This window comes from Lampris incognitus, chromosome 19 (genome assembly GCF_029633865.1).
Source record: "Lampris incognitus isolate fLamInc1 chromosome 19, fLamInc1.hap2, whole genome shotgun sequence".
Classification (NCBI taxonomy): domain Eukaryota; kingdom Metazoa; phylum Chordata; class Actinopteri; order Lampriformes; family Lampridae; genus Lampris; species Lampris incognitus.
In genome coordinates this window covers 16650152-16669096 of record NC_079229.1, presented here as the reverse complement: position 1 = coordinate 16669096, position 18945 = coordinate 16650152, and the positions used below count along the sequence as shown (strand labels likewise).

The 18945-nt window shown below is 43.1% G+C and overlaps 1 protein-coding gene across 1 annotated transcript in view; it reads left to right on the top strand.

The window, feature by feature from the left end:
• Positions 1-16318, top strand: part of zfhx4 (zinc finger homeobox 4) — a 76088-nt gene extending 59770 nt beyond the window's left edge. Inside the window, exons 9-13 of the mRNA XM_056299199.1 lie at positions 2958-3091; positions 6408-6608; positions 7137-7257; positions 7783-13203; positions 13724-16318. Coding sequence (XP_056155174.1) covers positions 2958-3091; positions 6408-6608; positions 7137-7257; positions 7783-13203; positions 13724-15303 — 7457 coding nt within the window. The 3' untranslated portion in view covers positions 15304-16318. The remainder of the gene's footprint in view (positions 1-2957; positions 3092-6407; positions 6609-7136; positions 7258-7782; positions 13204-13723) is intronic.
• Positions 16319-18945: the final 2627 nt, after the last annotated feature.

The window sequence follows — 18945 nt, the reverse complement described above, 5'->3', positions numbered from 1 at the left end:
GAGGAGGGGGGAAGGAACATGGAGGAAGGAAAAAAAAGGACAATCATTAAATGTGAGGCGCAGGGTAAGACAAAGGAGAATGAGCGGAGTGTCTTTTTCTTGTTCTCGATCTTGCAGTTTCCCCCCCCTCTTTTTCTTTAAAGAGTCTTATCATACTGAACGATTATGAGGTCTGGGAAAGTTGGAGGAAAATTTTACCTCCAGACCAATTTCAATCAGCCACCGCCATCGAATCTATTTGTGTTAAAACTGATGATATCCCTGGAGGACTATCTACATTTTTGAATGCAATTCTATGCCTTGAAACGACTTTTTGATTCTCTCACAGAGCTGGCCACTCAAAGCTCCTAAGTGGCCATATGGAGAACTGCGCGCTCTCGCTACATTCAAGGTTACCGACTGTTTTTCACCGCCTGAGTGTCATAAGTGTTGATGAAAGCAGTGGGTTCAAGACAAATCAACACTAGAAGGACAGATCTTCATGTTCCACGGCACACATACACACACACATGCACGTATACACATGCACGCTCTGCACAAACATGCATTTACAGTCAGTGTGACGGTAATCAATGGTGATGTGTGGGTTCTTTCCTTGCCGCATTGTAAATGTGTTTGCAGCCTCTTGTCCGACAATCGCCTCGTCTTCTTTTGCGGGGATGTAATTTAGTTGCAAATTGACTGGAAGATAGAGGCAAAAATTGAAAGTTGAAATTAGAAATGGTCATAATAAATACAGGAGGAGGGGCAGAGGCTTTGGAAAGGTCAGGTGATATAACGGCTGCTTCCAGGCCTAGCTGATTCAACCAATGGGGTGTCGGGGACCTGCCATGAAACACACAAAACACACACACTCACACGCACATACACACACATACGCATTTAGGCACATGCAAACACACACACACACACACCAGCCCTGTAGGGGCCATCACCGGCAGTGGGAGACGAGATTACCTCGCCGTTCTGAGCTGCAGAGCAATTCTCGGATGTTCTTGGAAATTCACATTGTGCCCTTGTGTGTGTGTGTGTGTGTGTGTGTGTGTGTGTGTGTGTGTGTGTGTGTGTGTGTGTGTGTGTGTGTGTGTGTGTGTGTATGTGTGTGTGTGTGTGTTTTCTTCCCTTTCTTTCTTTCTACCATCCTCCCCTCCCTTCCTCTGTCACTTTTCTTGACAGGCCAATATTTCAGGCTGCAGATATAGGGGATTACAAATAAAATAAGTGGAACGCCTACTTAATGCAACAGAATTAAAATGCATGAACGGGCCAGAGGAATTGATATGCGCCCAGTACAAACATGGGCCATGGAATAATATGAAATACAAAATGTTTTTTTTTCTTCTTCACCCCCCCCCCTTTCCATGTATCAGTGCTTTGATTTCCCTTTTTTTCCATTTGTGCATCCAGCGTGAAGCGTTGATTCGCAAGAGTGAGGCTCACATATTGCCTTGAGTGACCAGATGAGAGAGGGAGAGAGCAGGGGGAGGGGGGTTGATGAGAGAGAGAGCGAGAGAGAGAGTACGAGATAGCTGCTGTTGCTATGTCTTTGTGTTGTGCAGAGTGGGTAAATTGCAGTGGCAGAGCATAGCGGGGCCCGCGCGGCCTGTATCTTAGGATGAGGCTAATGAAAGATTTATCAGCGGCTGCAGCATTTACTAAATACAACCAGAGGCTGATCTCTCTGCATTGAGCCCTGCTGTTCATGTCACACACACTCAAACACACACACACACACACACACACACACACACACACACACACACACACACACACACACACACACACACACAAGCTGCTGCTACTGTACCACCAGCCGTGACCAAGCCACGGAAATTTAGCATCCTGTGCAGACAGAGAAGTTGTTTAGGCGGCTGGGGAAATGTATATGAACTAATGAAGTGTATAATATTACCATAACATTTAATGTACGTCTTGCTGTGATAATGAGCCTGCCTGAGTTTTCTCCATTTCACGTGTCCTCGGGGCAGAAACAACTCAGCGTATATGAATGTTAATAATACAGTTCATGCTATCGCCTATGATATCTGGTTGTCAAATCATTTCTCAGATCACCACCTCAAATCTCACTGCATGTTAATATGGCGGGCCTGTGAAACCAGACGTTGAGGTGTGTTGAGGATGTGAACAGTCTGTACGGAGTGGCACTATTTTTTTTAATCTACCACAGCAACAAAATGTCACAAGGTCAAATAAATGCACATTCTTAATCAAGGCAACATGAATATTCTTGTCCGTCATAAAGTATGCATGATCTATGGACTATGATACCAACAGGGCATGGCTCTACTTATTTTATTTAGACCATTTTAACAATTGACTCATCATAAAACTATCAGTATATCTTAATTTAACACACACACACAAACTGTGAATGTGAAATAATGCTATCTTAGACGAACAGCTTACTGTATTTCACAAGTGCTTACACACCTTCCCCTTATCTGAACTGTGATTACTACTTTCCCATAGCTAGCCACACAAAACGATGAAGCATTTCACAATTATTCTCTCTTTTTTTAAATTTTCTGAATTCCAGCGGACAAAGGAAGCCAAGTAAAGTCCAGTAAAACCCCAAGTAAAAAATTAAAAATAGAAATAATTACCACATATTTGAGTAAGGGACATTTTACCCATTGCTAGCATCCATTATTCTCAAACATGTGTACTCACCTAAGGCCCCTTTTATTCACCCTGCAGCTCTTATTGCATTTGAGCAATTAAGTGTGCTGGTGTTTTCACCTTGAGGACTTAAGTTATAATGACTGGGGTTTTTGTATTGATTGAAAGTGGGTTCTGCATGAAAACATGAGGTTTCTTGTGCTCTATGAAGAGACGTGTGAAGTTTGGAAACCAGTAGTTTCTGAGGATGGCTGCCAATAGTAGTGGTTTGGAGTGTTTTGTTTATATGCAACCATTTTCCTCTGTCTCTCTCTTAGGATTGAATGCCATGCCTAAAGAGGTGACTGGACCTAACACTATGGCCAAACGCTCCCACCTGCCAGATCGACAGATTGACAACCCGCCCAAAAGGCCCAAATCAGCAGAGGGGAAGACATCCACCAATGAACAGGTAAAGGAATCCATACAACTGTAAAATGAAAGCTCAGTTTGTCCTATTTGCACAATGCATAAACACACCATCCAGTAGATATAATACCAGCCATCCTAATGTGCACAGTGCACATTAGGATGGCTGGTATTATATCTACAACACCAACCATAAATAATAAAATACCCCTCAGTAAAACACTGGCATTGTGGGTAACCCTGGACCACTGTAACTCTATTAAAAAAAGTCGATGGGGCGTCTGGGTGGCATAGCGGTCTATTCTGTTGCCTACCAACATGGGGATCCCGTTTAAAATCCCCGTGTTGCCTCCAGCTTGGTCAGGCATCCCTACAGACACAATTGGCCGTATCTGCGGGTGGAAAGCCGGATGTGGGTATGTGTCCTGGTTTCTGCACCAGCGCCTCCTCTGGTTGGTCGGGGCGCCTGCTCGGGGGGAGGGGGAACTGGGGTGAATAGCGTGATCCTCCCATGCGCTACGTCCTCCTAGTGAAACTCCACACTGTCAGGTGAAAAGAAGCAGCTGGTGACTCCACATGTATCGGAGGAGGCATGTGGTAGTCTGCAGCCCTCCTCGGATCAGCAGAGGGGGTGAAGCGGCGACCGGGACGGCTCGGAAGAGTGGGGTAATTGGCCAATTATAATTGGGAAGAAAATGGGGGGGGGGGGGCGTCCACATTTATAGAGGACTGTGTGTTCATATCAAGGAAGACTATCCAGGAAAAAAATATGAGAAACATGCAACGAAAGGGAATATCTGTAAATATTGACCAATTAGATTTTCTTCTTTTTTCATTTAAAAATCCTGAATTTGGCGTCTGAATTAGTGGGGCAGCAGCATTCTCTACCCTGGAACAGGAGGGAGATGATCAAATGAATTAGAAATGTATTTGAGTGTCCATTAGATATTGAGTGAGGCAGCAAAAACATGCTAATGGGCTTTACACTGGATTCCTAGCCGACCAATATTTTTTTTAGATTGTTTGTACATCAAACCCAGAATTTAATGTGTGTGTTTGTTTGTTAGCCATCACAGTGTAAATAATGTAAACTTATGCATATTTGGTAGTCTTGTGCTGTCTTGCAAATAAAACATTGAGAAATAATAACCATGAAATGCAACCAGATATGCACATTGGTAGCATTGCTAACTGCCCCACACAAGCCAGCCCAGTTGTTTCTAAAAACATCTCATACATCATCACGTTAAGATGTACACATGAGATTTTGATAACAGTCGTATTTGGATTCAGTTCAATGTTTCTGCCTCTGTGTTCAGTGGGGAATGCATGGTCCAGTCGATTGGACAGGAAGTGGATAAAGGATGTGGGTAAACACCCTCCATCTCTGGTGCTGATTTGGTACACAGCAAGCTCTGTAGGATATATCTGTGACACTGGGAGTGTGTTTATTCCGTAGAGGTTGATGCATCTTAATTAGCCTGTTGCCGAATTTGTAACTTAAGCACCCTCCTCCTCCAATAATCTGCATGCTGTTGAAAAGCAAAAATTGTTTTATTTATTTAATGAGCATGTGGGAGTTGGAAACAATTTTCGCTTGTCGAAGATGTGAAAACGAATACCGCATCCACTTCTAAAATTGGGAGTTCTCTGTAAGTTTTTCATGCAAACCTACATATAATGGGAAATACGCTTTAGCGACAACGGCCAGTTAAAGAGTAGTTTGCTTTATTTTTGACTTGAAGGAAAAGCCTCTATATTTTACGAGCTTGTATTATTTATGTAATCTACAGTGGTCCACGTTTTATGTTTGAGCATGAATAGATCTCTCCAGAAACTAATGTTAGAAAGAGTGAATGAATTGGGCAGCTCCACAGAGAAAGGCAGTGGCATCTTTCCAAATGCATTCTATGGAGCGGACCCAAATGTTACATCGTGATGACATCACAGGTGGTATAGGCGACTGTGAGCCCACCCGGGGGAAATTGCCCAGGGATAATGGGACATTATCTAGTTTTGTGCCGATAACATTGCTATCCAATAAAGTTCAGTTGAGTGCAAAAATTCAACCAATATATTGATGTATAGAATGAATATCGGCTTCATATCCTCGAATATGGAAGAGACTGTCCAAGAAAGAAGGTATAATTTGTATCCTTAAATTCAGCGGTGTCTGCTCTAGCTCAGGCTGTAAGCAGTAGACCACTTCACCATATCAGATAGTTATGTTGTTACAGTAATGATGTGGTTCTAAGAAAATCTTATGATTCAACTCAAGTTTGAGTGTACTGCATGTTAAAGATGTAAAGTCTAGGTACGCCAAGCTAATGGCTAATGGTGGAGTTTCTCTTCCGTGAGCACTAATAAAGCCTGACCTTCATTCTTACGTGTGGGATGAGCTAATGGGAAGAGGCTTATCAGCAACAAGAACCAGAAATATCTAGTAAGCATGGAGACTTTGCTGGCGCCAATGATCCACAAAGGGGTTAAACACAGCTCTCCATTCCCCTCCTGACAGAGCTCTTTAGCATCAAGCACGCCAGGGTAGTCTTTGTGTTCTTAAGTGGAATACCTGCACTAGCCCTGGGCCACCCTCCCCAGCTTTTCCCTCCTTTTTGCATCTCTTTAAATTATATGTGTTTTTAAATTAGATTATGAAGTATTAGCTTGTCTGGTTCTGGGCCCTGCGAGGAGGGAGGACTTAGTCATTTCAGAAATGGATTCTATTAAGACAGGTGGTGGGGAGGCCACTATGTTCAGAGTACTCCCTGTAATGAGGGCAAGGCGTAGCCCGGGAGGGTACACACCTTTGTCATCTGTAATCTCCTGATTAGAAATTCTAGCCAATCATGATTTTGCTAATAAAATTGCACGAGTTGAAGGACTTAAGTGAATTACATGAAAAAAAGGTTGATATACATTTTTTTTGTGTTAAAATAGGGAGTGGGTGGGGAATGAGGTGAATGTGCCTTGCAGAGTTGGTTGGTGGTTGTTCCCAAAAAAAGAAAAAAAAAGCTCTGAAACATTCTGCTTAATTTTAAACATGCCGTAATTTGTCATCCCTAATTGCACAAGACATGAATTTCTCTTGTCTCCTGCAGCCTTAATTGTGGCCTTGTTTGTTTTTGCTCACCATTTTAAAAAATTGTTGTCTGACGTGTTCTCTGTCCAGAAAGATGGTCAACAGGCATCTGTGCTTATGGCTTAAAATTGAAACATCAATACCCGCGATAGAACACGACTTGTCTAAAAAAAATTTCATCTTGGTTAAGTCTATGCAAGTTTCCTTTCTCTTCCTTATCCCATCCTTGTTTCTCTTCTCCAGTCTAACTATGTGTCCCATCCTCTCTTTATTTCAGGTGCAGCAGTGTCCCTACTGCAACTACAGCAGTAAAGATGCCAATCGCATGCAGCTTCATGTGATGTCACAACATTCCATGCAACCAGTGATCCGCTGCCCGCTATGCCAGGATGTCCTGAGCAACAAGATTCACCTGCAGCTGCACCTTACCCACCTACACAGTGTGGCTCCTGACTGTGTAGAAAAACTGATACTGACTGTAAGTGGAGACCTCCAGCTGTTAAAAAAGTGCCTGTGTTTGTGGCAATGTGTAAAAGGAGCAGATTATGGGTCTGTACTATTTAGAATGTAGAAAGTATGAGCATGTATTGCTTTTACAGTATAATTCTGAGATTTTTGTCCAGTAATTTTTTTTTTTTATTATTATTCTTTTTGACAAGGCCGTGTTGAAATGAAAAATGGAAATCATTTTATCAAGACTGTCCAGTCCTCCCTATGGTCTCCTGTTTAGTTTGAAACTAAGCAGTCCCATAAAACAATTCCCATGCATTTATCCCACTCCCAGGATATACCATCATAAATTTGACAGTTGTCGTCCTCAGAGAGAGCCAAATACCTCTCCTCAAAATGAATTTGCTTTTATAGGTGACAGACAAGTGAAAACATAGACTTCCTCAATATGTTTTGGCTATTCAAGACAGACCTCTCTAACACTGAAAGAGCATTGCTGAATATCTATGTATACCCATGGGTTGACAATAATTGTGAATTTGTTTGAATTTGATAGGTTGTGGGACCTGACACAGTGACCCCAAATAACATAATGCATCCTCCTCCTGGACAAGACAAAGCCCTTTCACTTATAGACTCTTCTTCTGCTCTGTCTGATGGATCTGGAAAGTCCCAAGGTAAGCAGAATGTGTTACATAATACTTTCTCCACCATGGCTGGTTTCTCTGTTGTCCAGCTAAGTCTCAAGAATCTAACCATAATTATTTTTCTTTGATAGGAACATTTTTTTTCTTTCGTCTAACATTTTTGTGAATTAGAAACACCTCATTCCAAGATTCGTCTCATTAAAAGTCTTACATTTCATACAGGAAAATAATTTTGCAATGAATTGTAATTAAGAGCCTATACTATATGAGAGTATTGTTGATGTAAATATTTTAGCATTGAATTGTTTTATAGAAACCTTTCTAATAGTTGATACAGTTTCAATAAACTTATTTTTTTATTTATAGGGAGTCATTTTGACAGCACAGTGTCATATGAAATTACAGGGAATTGAGACTGAAAATTAAAAACCTACAATTTGATAATTTTAAAAAAGATCAAAGCAAATAAGTTAAAGTTGATGAAATGTTCTTACTCTGTGCATATCCATGACATCTGTTGATTAATTTTGACATTCATTTTGTGTTGTTTTTCAGGACACAGCTCAAAGGATGAGCTGAACATACAGGACAAGAATGAATTAGATCTCCAGAGTGAGGAACTCAAGCCCCCTAAGGAGGCCTCAGATGCCCCAGACTGGAAAAGAACCAGTGGGCTCGGACGTGACAACAAGTCTCCTGACACCTTACAGGACCATCTGAGTGAGCTTCAAAGACTTCAGCAACAACAACAGCAGCTCTCCGTCTCTGATCGGCATGTCTACAAATATCGCTGCAACCACTGTAGCCTGGCCTTCAAGACCATGCAGAAGCTTCAGATACATTCCCAGTACCATGCTATCAGAGCAGCCACCATGTGCAGCCTCTGTCAGCGCAGCTTCAGGACTTTCCTGGCCCTCAGGAAGCACTTGGAGAACGGACATCCTGAGCTGAGTGAGGCCGAGGTGCAGCAACTTATAGGTAGTCTGCCACTGAATGGGGACATCACTGAGAGTGAAGCCAGGGCCTTGGAGGAAGCTCAGGCCTTTGACCATGACTTGGACAAAGATGATGAAATGGACCAGGAGGAGAAGCCTAGCCCCACTGGAAGTGACAGCAGCTCATTGCTGGATGACATGGGAGCAGAGCCAAAACGAACCCTACCTTTCAGAAAAGGGCCTAACTTCACCATGGAGAAATTTCTTGACCCTTCCCGTCCCTACAAGTGCACAGTGTGTAAGGAGTCCTTCACCCAAAAGAATATCCTCCTCGTACATTATAACTCAGTCTCCCATCTGCACAAGCTGAAGAAGGTCCTCCAAGAAGCATCAAGTCCAATTCCACAAGAGACAAGCAACAACATTGACAACAAACCATTCAAATGCAATATTTGCAATGTTGCCTACAGCCAAAGCTCAACCCTTGAGATTCATATGAGGTCTGTGCTCCACCAGACCAAAGCCAGAACAGCCAAAACTGAAACAAGCAGTAGCAGCAGCATTGGTACCAGTGGCCCAGCGCCACCAAAGAGCCCTGCCCCATCCACACAAGGGAACAGCAACAGCTCAGACACTGCTAGAAGTGAAACACCCTCTACTAATAAAGAAAATGCTGTGGAAGCCAAAGAAGCAAACAGCAACAACAACACAAAACAAAGCACGACTACTGACCATGTATCAGCACAGGCAACCAGCCACCAACCGGCTCAGTCCTCAGCCCAACTGCAAATGCAGCTTCAACATGAGCTGCAGCAAGCAGCCTTCTTCCAGCCACAGTTCCTCAACCCTGCTTTCTTCCCCCACTTTCCTATGACTCCAGAGGCACTGCTTCAATTCCAACAACCTCAGTTCCTCTTCCCTTTCTACATCCCTGGAGCAGAGTTCAACCTTAGCCCGGAGTTGGCTTTACACTCAGCAGCAGCTTTTGGGATGCCTGGCCTCACTGGATCTTTCCTGGAGGACTTGAAGCAGCAGATGCAGCAGCAGCACCAGCTGCAGCAAGCTCAGCAACAGGCTCAGCAGCAACAGCAGCAACAGCAACAACAACAACAACAGCAGCAACAGCAGCAGCAGCAAGCCTCTCAGACACAGTCACAGCTTCAACAACAGAAAAACCAGCAACTCCAGAGCCACAAACCCAAACTGGAGCCTAGTGCTGTATCAGTCTCTGACATCCAGATGTCCAGAGAGGCAGAAGAACACCTTGAAAAACAAGAGAACAGAGCAAAGATGGAGAATGGAGGTGACGGAGTCAGTGATCCAGGAAAAGACAACAAAGATTCCAAAAAGTTAAAGTTTCCAGAGCCATTGATTCCCCCTCCACGTATTGTATCAGGAGCAAGGGGCAATGCAGCCAAAGCACTACTTGAAAACTTTGGATTTGAGCTGGTCATCCAGTACAATGAAAACAGACAGAAAAACCAGAAGAAGAATAAAGATGGGCTTGAGCAAGTGGATATAAACACTGATAAGCTTGAGTGTGGGATGTGTGGAAAGCTGTTTTCCAACATGCTTATTCTCAAAAGCCACCAAGAGCACGTGCATAGCCAGTTTTTCCCCTATGTGGAACTGGAGAAGTTTGCCCAGCAGTATAGAGAGGCCTATGACAAACTTTACCCCATAAACCCTGCTTCACCTGAGACTCCACCACCACCACCCCCTCCACCTCCTCCTCCCCCACCCCCTGCACCTGCCCCAGTTACAGCTCCTCAGCCTCCTTCTACATCCATGACAAAGCCTCAAACCCCTGCTCCGTCACCTGTGTCTGTTCCACACCAGGCCCCTCTCCAGACACCTCACCAGGCACCACCACCCCAGCCACCACCACCTCCTCCACCTCCTCCAGCACCCTCTCCCCAGGTACAACTTCCCGTCCCCTTAGATTTGCCCCTCTTCCCTCCTCTGATGATGCAGTCTGTCCAGCATCCAGGCCTTCCTCCTCAGCTAGCTCTCCAGCTGCCTACCATGGATTCTCTGCCTACAGACCTGACACAGCTCTGCCAGCAGCAACTGGGCCTTGACCCAAACTTCCTGCGTCAGTCACAGTTCAAGCGCCCACGCACCCGTATAACTGATGACCAGTTGAAGATCCTTCGCTCTCATTTTGACATCAACAACTCCCCCAATGAAGAGCAGATCCAGGAGATGTCAGAGAAATCTGGCCTGCCTCAGAAAGTTATCAAGCACTGGTTCCGTAACACTCTCTTTAAAGAGAGGCAGCGAAGCAAAGACTCTCCCTACAACTTTAGTATCCCCCCCATCACTACTTTAGATGATTTACGAATGGAACCCCAGATGAACGCACTAGAATACTATCGATCTGACTCGACCATGAACAAGAGGTCCTCAAGGACCAGATTCACTGATTACCAGTTGAGAGTACTTCAAGATTTCTTTGACACTAATGCCTATCCGAAGGATGACGAGATTGAGCAGCTGTCCACTGTGCTCAATCTCCCCACTCGTGTCATTGTTGTATGGTTCCAAAATGCCCGCCAGAAAGCTCGTAAGAGCTATGAGAACCAGGCAGATTGTAAAGACAATGAGAAGAAAGAGCTCACTAATGAGCGTTACATCAGAACCAGTAACATGCAGTACCAGTGTAAAAAGTGCAACATTGTGTTCCCACGTATCTTTGACCTCATCACTCACCAAAAAAAGCAGTGTTACAAGGATGAGGATGAAGAAGGGAATGAGGACACCAATTTTGAGGAGTATTTAGATTCTGGAGAGCAAGGTCCAGCTAAGACTATCCAAATAGCCCCAGAGCTCCCCAAACAACATCAAGCAACTGCCACCAACTCTGCCTCAAGCTCCCCTCCAATGCCCTCTCCTCACCCCAACATGGGCAAGACCTCCCCCAAGCCTGAGATACCCCCTGAAACTAAACTTAAGCAGGCTGAGACAACTCCGTCTCCAATGATTAAGTCAGTGCCAGACCCTAGACCTTCCAAGGCTTCCACCCCTCAGCCACCACCTCAGAAACCTCTCCAGTCCCAGATGACAAGACCCCATTCCCAGCCACAGTCAGCTTCAGTGCCATCAAGCCCCCTCTCCCTGGCTCTTTCCTCACTCACCAACAGCCTCCCTCACCAGATGCTTCAATACCAATGTGACCAGTGTAAGATTGCCTTCCCCACTTTGGAGCTATGGCAGGAGCACCAGCACATGCATTTCCTGGCTGCTCAAAATCAATTTCTTCACTCCCAGTTCCTGGAGAGGCCCCTCGATATGCCCTATATGATATTTGACCCCAACAACCCACTAATGGCAAGTCAACTGCTGTCTGGAGGGCTCTCCCAAATGCCTTCTCAGAGCAGCTCTGGTTTAGCCTCTGCCCCGGGGTCTGGGGCAATGAAGAGGAAACTTGATGAAAAAGAGGAAAGTGCCACTGATAAAGATGGTGGCAACAGTGGTGAAGAGCAACACAGAGATAAACGCTTAAGAACCACCATCACACCAGAACAACTGGAGATTCTCTATGACAAATACCTACTGGACTCTAACCCGACACGAAAGATGCTAGACCACATTGCACGAGAGGTTGGCCTGAAAAAGAGAGTTGTGCAAGTGTGGTTCCAGAACACCCGTGCAAGAGAGAGAAAGGGGCAGTTCAGAGCTATAGGGCCCTCCCAGTCCCACAAAAAGTGTCCCTTTTGCAGAGCACTATTCAAGGCTAAATCAGCTCTTGACAGCCACATTAGGTCTAGACACTGGCATGAGGCTAAACAGGCAGGTTTTAGCTTGCCACCAAGCCCAATGATGAATCAAGACAACGAGAGAGGCGAAAGCCCAAATAAGTACAATTTCTTTGAGTATCCACAGCTACTTACTAAGACTGAGCCGCATGAGTATGAACTGCCAGCTGCATCCTCAACTCCAGTAAAACCATCTGAGACACAGCTAAAAAACTTCTTGAGCCCTTCATCCTTAAAAGCAGAAAACTGTGATGAAACTGAAGGGCCTAATATACATTCTGCAGAGGCCTCATCATATGACCTCAACAAGATGGATTTTGATGAGACATCATCAATTAACACAGCCATAAGTGATGCCACAACTGGAGATGAGGGCAACAACAATGAGATCGAGAGCTTCACAGCTAATGGAGGAGACAAACTGAGCGACAGCAAAATCAACCCTGGCACGAGTTCTGATGGGATTGATGAAAGGTACCAGTTCAGCATGGTGAGCCCTGCCCTCAGCTTCTCTGGAAAAGACTGTGACACATACTTCAGCTCCAGAGATGATGAAATTGATGATGTCAATGACAGAAGTGAATCATCAAGCCTAGCTGATCCCAGTTCCCCTAGTCCTTTTGGAGGGGGACACCCCTTCAATAAGACTGGGAAAGGCAGCAGTAGTGGGGATAGGCCAGGCCACAAGCGCTTCAGAACACAGATGAGTAATTTGCAACTTAAAGTCCTCAAGGCCTGTTTCAGTGATTACCGCACCCCCACAATGCAAGAGTGTGAAATGCTAGGTAATGAGATTGGACTCCCCAAACGTGTGGTCCAGGTGTGGTTCCAGAATGCCCGCGCTAAAGAAAAGAAGTTCAAGATAAATATTGGAAAGCCATTTATGATAAGTCAAGGCTCACCCGAAGGGCCCAGGCCTGAGTGTACTTTGTGTGGTGTGAAGTACACCGCCCGGATGTCCGTCCGTGACCACATCTTTTCAAAACAGCACATTACCAAAGTGCAAGAAACCCTGGGGAACCAGGTGGACAGAGAAAAGGACTACCTAGCACCGACCACTGTCCGTCAACTGATGGCCCAGCAAGAGCTGGACCGCATGAAGAAGGCTGGCGAAAGCCTTGGCCTGCCTGCCCAGCAGCAGCAGACTGCAGTGGACACCAACAATGCACTTCATGGCCTCAGTCTGCCCTCAGGCTACCCAGGGATCTCTGCCCTACCACCAGTCCTTCTTCCTGGGGTCAATGGGCCATCATCCCTCCCTGTTTTCCCACCCAACACACCTGGTGAGTTAGTATGACGAACAATGAAAAACAGTCAAAGAGTAGTAGCTTTATGAACTGAGCTTTAACATGCACAAAAGACTATTTTATTCCTCTGTACTACTGTTCATTCATATTAAAATGGTGTTCGTGAAATTAGTCTTTTTTTACTATTAAAAAATGTTGGGTTTGTTTTAATGCATGCGTAATCTCAATTTATCATCAAAGTTGGAGTGATAACTGATAGAAGATTTAAAAAATATATCCTTTTTCATTTCTTATATTTATGTTATTTTCCCCCCTTATTGTAGGTTTGGTATATTTATATTCTCTTACTATCATAATGAATTGATCATAAAGCGCATGTGACAGTTTTGATCCATAACAAAATCTGATAAAAAAAGAAGAAAATATAGAGCTAAAGAGTCAGTCAATCTCAAATAAAACATCTCCATCTTGACATGCAAGCAAATTTCCATAGTGATTTGGGGTTGAATATTTGAAATATTGAATATTTCCATATTTATATACCACTGTATTTCAGCTTTAGCGTCTCCCGGTGCTGGCATGCTTGGGTTCCCTACACCAGCCACCCCCTCTCCTGCCATGTCTCTCAGCACTACCCCAACCAAGACTCTTCTGCAGACTCCTCCTCCTCCTCCACCTCCTCCTCCACCTCCTCCTCCTGTTCCCTCCACACCCTTGGCAGCAGTTAATCATACAGAGCAGCAAGGTAAAGATTCAGAGAGAGACAGCAGCAAGAAACCAGGGGACAAGCCACCTCAGATGAAGCTCAAGGAACGAGAAAATGAGAGCAGTTCACGCCCAGAGACCCCCAGCATGGCCAAGAAGAAGGAAAAATCATGCTCAGCTTCAGGAAAACTAGGAAGTGAGGCTCTCATAGATGCTGCTCAGCTGCAGGCTTTACAGAATGCCATTGCTGCTGGCGACCCCAGCTCCTTCCTGGGTGGCCAGTTCCTGCCCTATTTTCTTCCTGGGTTTCCCAACTGCTTCTCTCCCCAGCTGCCCAGAGGGGTCCAAGCAGGGGGCTATTTCCCGCCACTGTGTGGGATGGAAAACCTGTTTCCTTATGGCCCAGCCACTGTCCCACAAGCTGCCATGGCCGCCGGTCTATCACCTACCGCTCTCCTGCAGCAGTACCAGCAGTACCAGCAGTCCCTCCAGGATTCACTGCAGAAACAACAGCAGCAGCAGCAGAAGCAGCTTGAGCAACAACAGAAACAACAACAACAGCAGCAGCAGAAATCAACCCATGTGAAGACATCTCAGAGTGTGCAGAGCACCACTACCACCAATTCCCTCAAACCAAAAGAAGCTACGGAGGCTAAGGATGACACCAACAAAGGCTCTTCAACAGAAAGCACAAAAGAAGAACCGAAAACAGATACCAAAAGTACCACAGATTTTCCAGATGCTTTTATCGTACCGTCCGTCAAGCATGAATTTATATGCAGGAAGTGCCAGATGATTTTTGCTGATGAAGATTCAGTGGTACGTCATCAGAAGTCCTTCTGTTACTTCGGACATCCTTTTACTGACCTGCAAGAGACAGTGCTTCGAAAGGCAGTGAGCAAATACACTTGCATTGCCTGCAATGTGGTTGTTAATGGGAATGAAGCACTTGGCCAACACCTTCAGTCGAGCTTGCACAAAGAGAAAACAATCAAACAAGCAATGAGAAATGCCAAAGAGCATACTAGATTATTACCTCACTCTGTCTGCTCCCCTACTCCTAACACCACATCTACCTCGCAGTCTGCAGCTTCTTCTAATAACACCTTTCCTCATCTCTCTCGCTTGTCCATGAAGTCCTGGCCAAATGTCCTGTTCCAGGCCACCACAGCCCGGAAAGCTGCTTCCTCCTCCTCCCCGTCTGCCTCCCCTCCTCCTCCCCTCTCCTCACCTTCAACGGTTACCTCAACTTCCTGCAGCACCTCAGGGGTTCCAACCTCACTACCCACCGAGAGTTGTTCAGATGAGTCTGACAATGAGCTAAGCCAGAAGCTGGATGACTTAGATAACGCGTTGGAAGTCAAGGCTAAGCCGGCCTCTGGCCTAGACGCGAGCTTCAGTAGTATCAGAATGGATATGTTCAGTGTGTAGGAGTGAAAAAAAGGATCCCTTGCTTAAAGAAAAAAATAAGACTTTTTAAACTGCAGTTCCAAAGTTTCTCTTAACCCAAAAAATTACAGTACCAAATGATTGACTCAGGATTGTTTTTCCCATATTGATATGCTGGCAAGATATTGATTGATTTTTGTTATGGACAGAACTGTTGCAGATGCTTGACTGAGCTTATATTGTATACAAAAACACGGAGTAGGAAAAAATCCCACAGGCTCCCTTGGGGGGGCTTGTTTCAAGCCAAAAACTCTCACGATAGCAAATTGCACCTCAGCTGGATTGTTTTCCAAATGCTAGCATGTACTGTATGGGATGACGATCCAGAACCCTCAAAGAGAATCTCTCTTAGTTTAGATAGGTGTAATTCAGTAGCTTTAAATTCTCAGGTCAGAACATAACATTTCTCATTTGTTAAAGCAGCAACAAGCCTGGGTACACTTGGCTTATAACCAAAACATGTCAAGCTTTATCGGACGCATTTCCTTGATGTGTATAGAGTACCAAGAGACAATATTACTGTTACAATGGACGATGTGCATATCCTTTTAGTTTTTGCCCTACAAAGACAGTATGGTTTTGCCACTGAGGGAATTTAGAATGGTGAAGTAAATGTGTATGATGCCCCTGTGTTTGCCAGTTTGTATTACAACAAGCTGTATCTATTTTCCACCCCCATTTTTTTCTTGTAGAATATACTAATCTGTGCCAACTCTTACCTTCTCACTTTTACCTCTGCTCACACCCTTTTCTGAAGAGGTAATAACTCTAGTTTTGATAGACTCTTGAGGATTATGTGAATATAACATTTTTCATTTGTGAATTGCTGTACTGTTACGGTACCTGCTTGTGTCTGGACTATAGTGCACTTATTTTGTTTTTATTTGTCTTTTTATTATTATTTGGGTAGGCCATTTGTTAATTTAATAGATTTTTTTTCTGTTTGTCTGTCCGTCTGTATGTATGTATGTATGTATGTATGTATGTATGTATGTATGTATGTATGTATGTATGTATGTATGTATGTATGTATGTATGTATGTATGTATGTAATGTATGTATGTATGTATGTATGTATTTTAATTATTATTTGTGTCTATTGCAGCAGCATATTGGTCCATATTTGTTACAGGATTGATGCCTAACAATCTAGAGACCTATTTAACAATTGGTGCATCCATGAAAGTAGTACTGTATACTTGAAACTGTTAAGGTACAAGTTGGTCACAATGATTTTAGAAAAAAAAAGGTATGAATATTTGCTCTCGGTTTGCAAATATGCTGCTTTAAAAGGGGGACAACAGCATTTGATTTGTATTGAAACATTTTCTTTTGCTTGTAGTACTGAAAACAGTGTTACACCTATACACTGCTTTCTAGTGCATAGGTTGTGTCCTCCCATTAATTATCTGGGCACTTCTCTGATTTACCATTATAAAAGTCAACTTTTTGTTTTGTTTTGTTTTGTTTTTATTTTAATTTTTCCACATTTAGTGACTTCAACATTACAAAGTATTACTTTATGACATTTTGCTGCTACTGTGTAATATTATTTCGCTTGCCATAAATTCTCTCTGATTCCTACTAGACAAAATACTGATTCACAAATTGCTTTGCTTTGCTTTTTTTTTTTTTTTTTTGCTGTGGAACTAAGAATGTGAAAGCTGTCAAAGGGTGTTCAATTTTTTACGAATCACTTTCTAGTTTGGTAATTGAAACCAATGTGATTCATTCCAAAGTAACAGAAGGTTATTTGTATGAAAGAAAAAGGCTTGTGAACAAAGAAAGCTAAGCTGTTGTACATATTCGTAGTTGGCTGTGCATGGTACAAATTTATTAATATGAAGAAATGCAAAAATGTATTGCTTTTGGTATTTCCTATTCTGAGATGAGCAAGTAGCATGTAATGCAACTGTTTGACAGGTTAAATCAAATCATGCTTAGTTATTGTTTCAAACGACGATGAAATCAACATTTCCTCTTATGTTTTATTATTGTACAGGTGGGTTACTTTTTTTTTTCAAAGTTTTACAACAAAATGTCAGTTTTTAATTCAGTGTGAGCTTTTTAAATGTTCTTATTTGGAATTTTTAGTATTTTAATATTTACTTTAATCCTGAAGACACTTTTCGATTGTGTTTCATAAGAGACATCCTGGCCTCCCAAGGTGCAATTCTGCCATTGTACAAACATGAGCGACTGTCCTGATTCCAAAGGCTTTCCCAACACTGGCTCTTTGCCTTTCCCCACCCTGTGGCTCAGCATTAAAGAGACTGAACTGTCAGCTAGCATCGCGTGCTAAGATGCTAGCATCAGACAGGACGCTACCCACACTAAGGACTGGTAAAAGCTAACAAACCAACAAAAAGGATGGTCCAACAATATAACTGTACATAGATATTGCAACTGCACAGCAGCCAAAAAGAAAAAAAAAACTTTTTAAAAAAAATGGATGGATTGTGTCATGTTTATGGGGACAGCCTTCAAAAGGTTGAAATTGGAATTGTTCTTCTGGATGTCAAAGGGATTTTCACGGCGCAATCATATCCTACACAATATGTACTCTTCAACATCTGGGTTACATAGGAAATGCACCCTGAGGTTTTAATAAGAAGAAGCCCCTATGGCTAAAACTTTAAATAAACTAAACCAAAAATGTTATTGATGTTTTATATATAGAGAGTAGTCGCATTAGTTTTTGTTACTGTACTGTTTGAGGTCTCAACTGTACCGTATCACGGTAATAACATGGTTTTGAAACCTTTTTTTATTTTGTCACAGACCTGTTGTCATAGTTGAAATGACGTTTATTGTAGATGGTATTTGAACAACTTCTGGAAATAGTTCATCAAGTATGTTTGTTGCTCATTGTTGTGATACATTAAAAACTGTATCTGCAAACCAGTTTGGTTCGATCAGCTATCCTTTATTACTTTTTAATCGTTTCATCTCTTGATCGACAGCATCATGAGGCATCTGTGTCCTATCGTATATGCAAACGTCACTTTCGAGTTCACTAACTTTCAGTTCATGGACAGTGTGCAGAAATTATGTTAGACATGGTTGCACTGCATACTTGCATGCAAGCATTGCAAATGCCCTCAATGCATTTCATCCATATACCATCCTTGATCATTTTCCCATAAAATGTATTCACGTCAGCTTTAAATTTCTCATCAACAGTGCATTTGCATTTGATGTCAGTTTGGCTTGGAGTTGTTCAGACATTTCCAAAACAGTGAGATTATAGTGATTTGGATAATGCCATTAGGATTTTGGGGGATTTTTTTCTTTTTTTATGTATTGCTGTTAACATTAATGATGGCTTTGCCATCAGTGTAATACCGATGCACAATACACTGTAGGTAAGGTACAGTTATTTTATTTTTATTATTTTTTTACAAAAGAAGAGGAAAAATCACCAGTTTCATAGTTCGAATAGCGGTTGAGTATTAATTGTTTTGTGATTACCACATTTCATTTACTATCCATCTTTCCCCTGGAACCTTAGATTGGTCTGTACCATACAGCTAATATAAAACTGCCTGTTCATCCTACAGTACACAATATATTTCTACATCGGCTAACAGTCAACGGATTGAAATTCTAAATCATAGTTTGGGC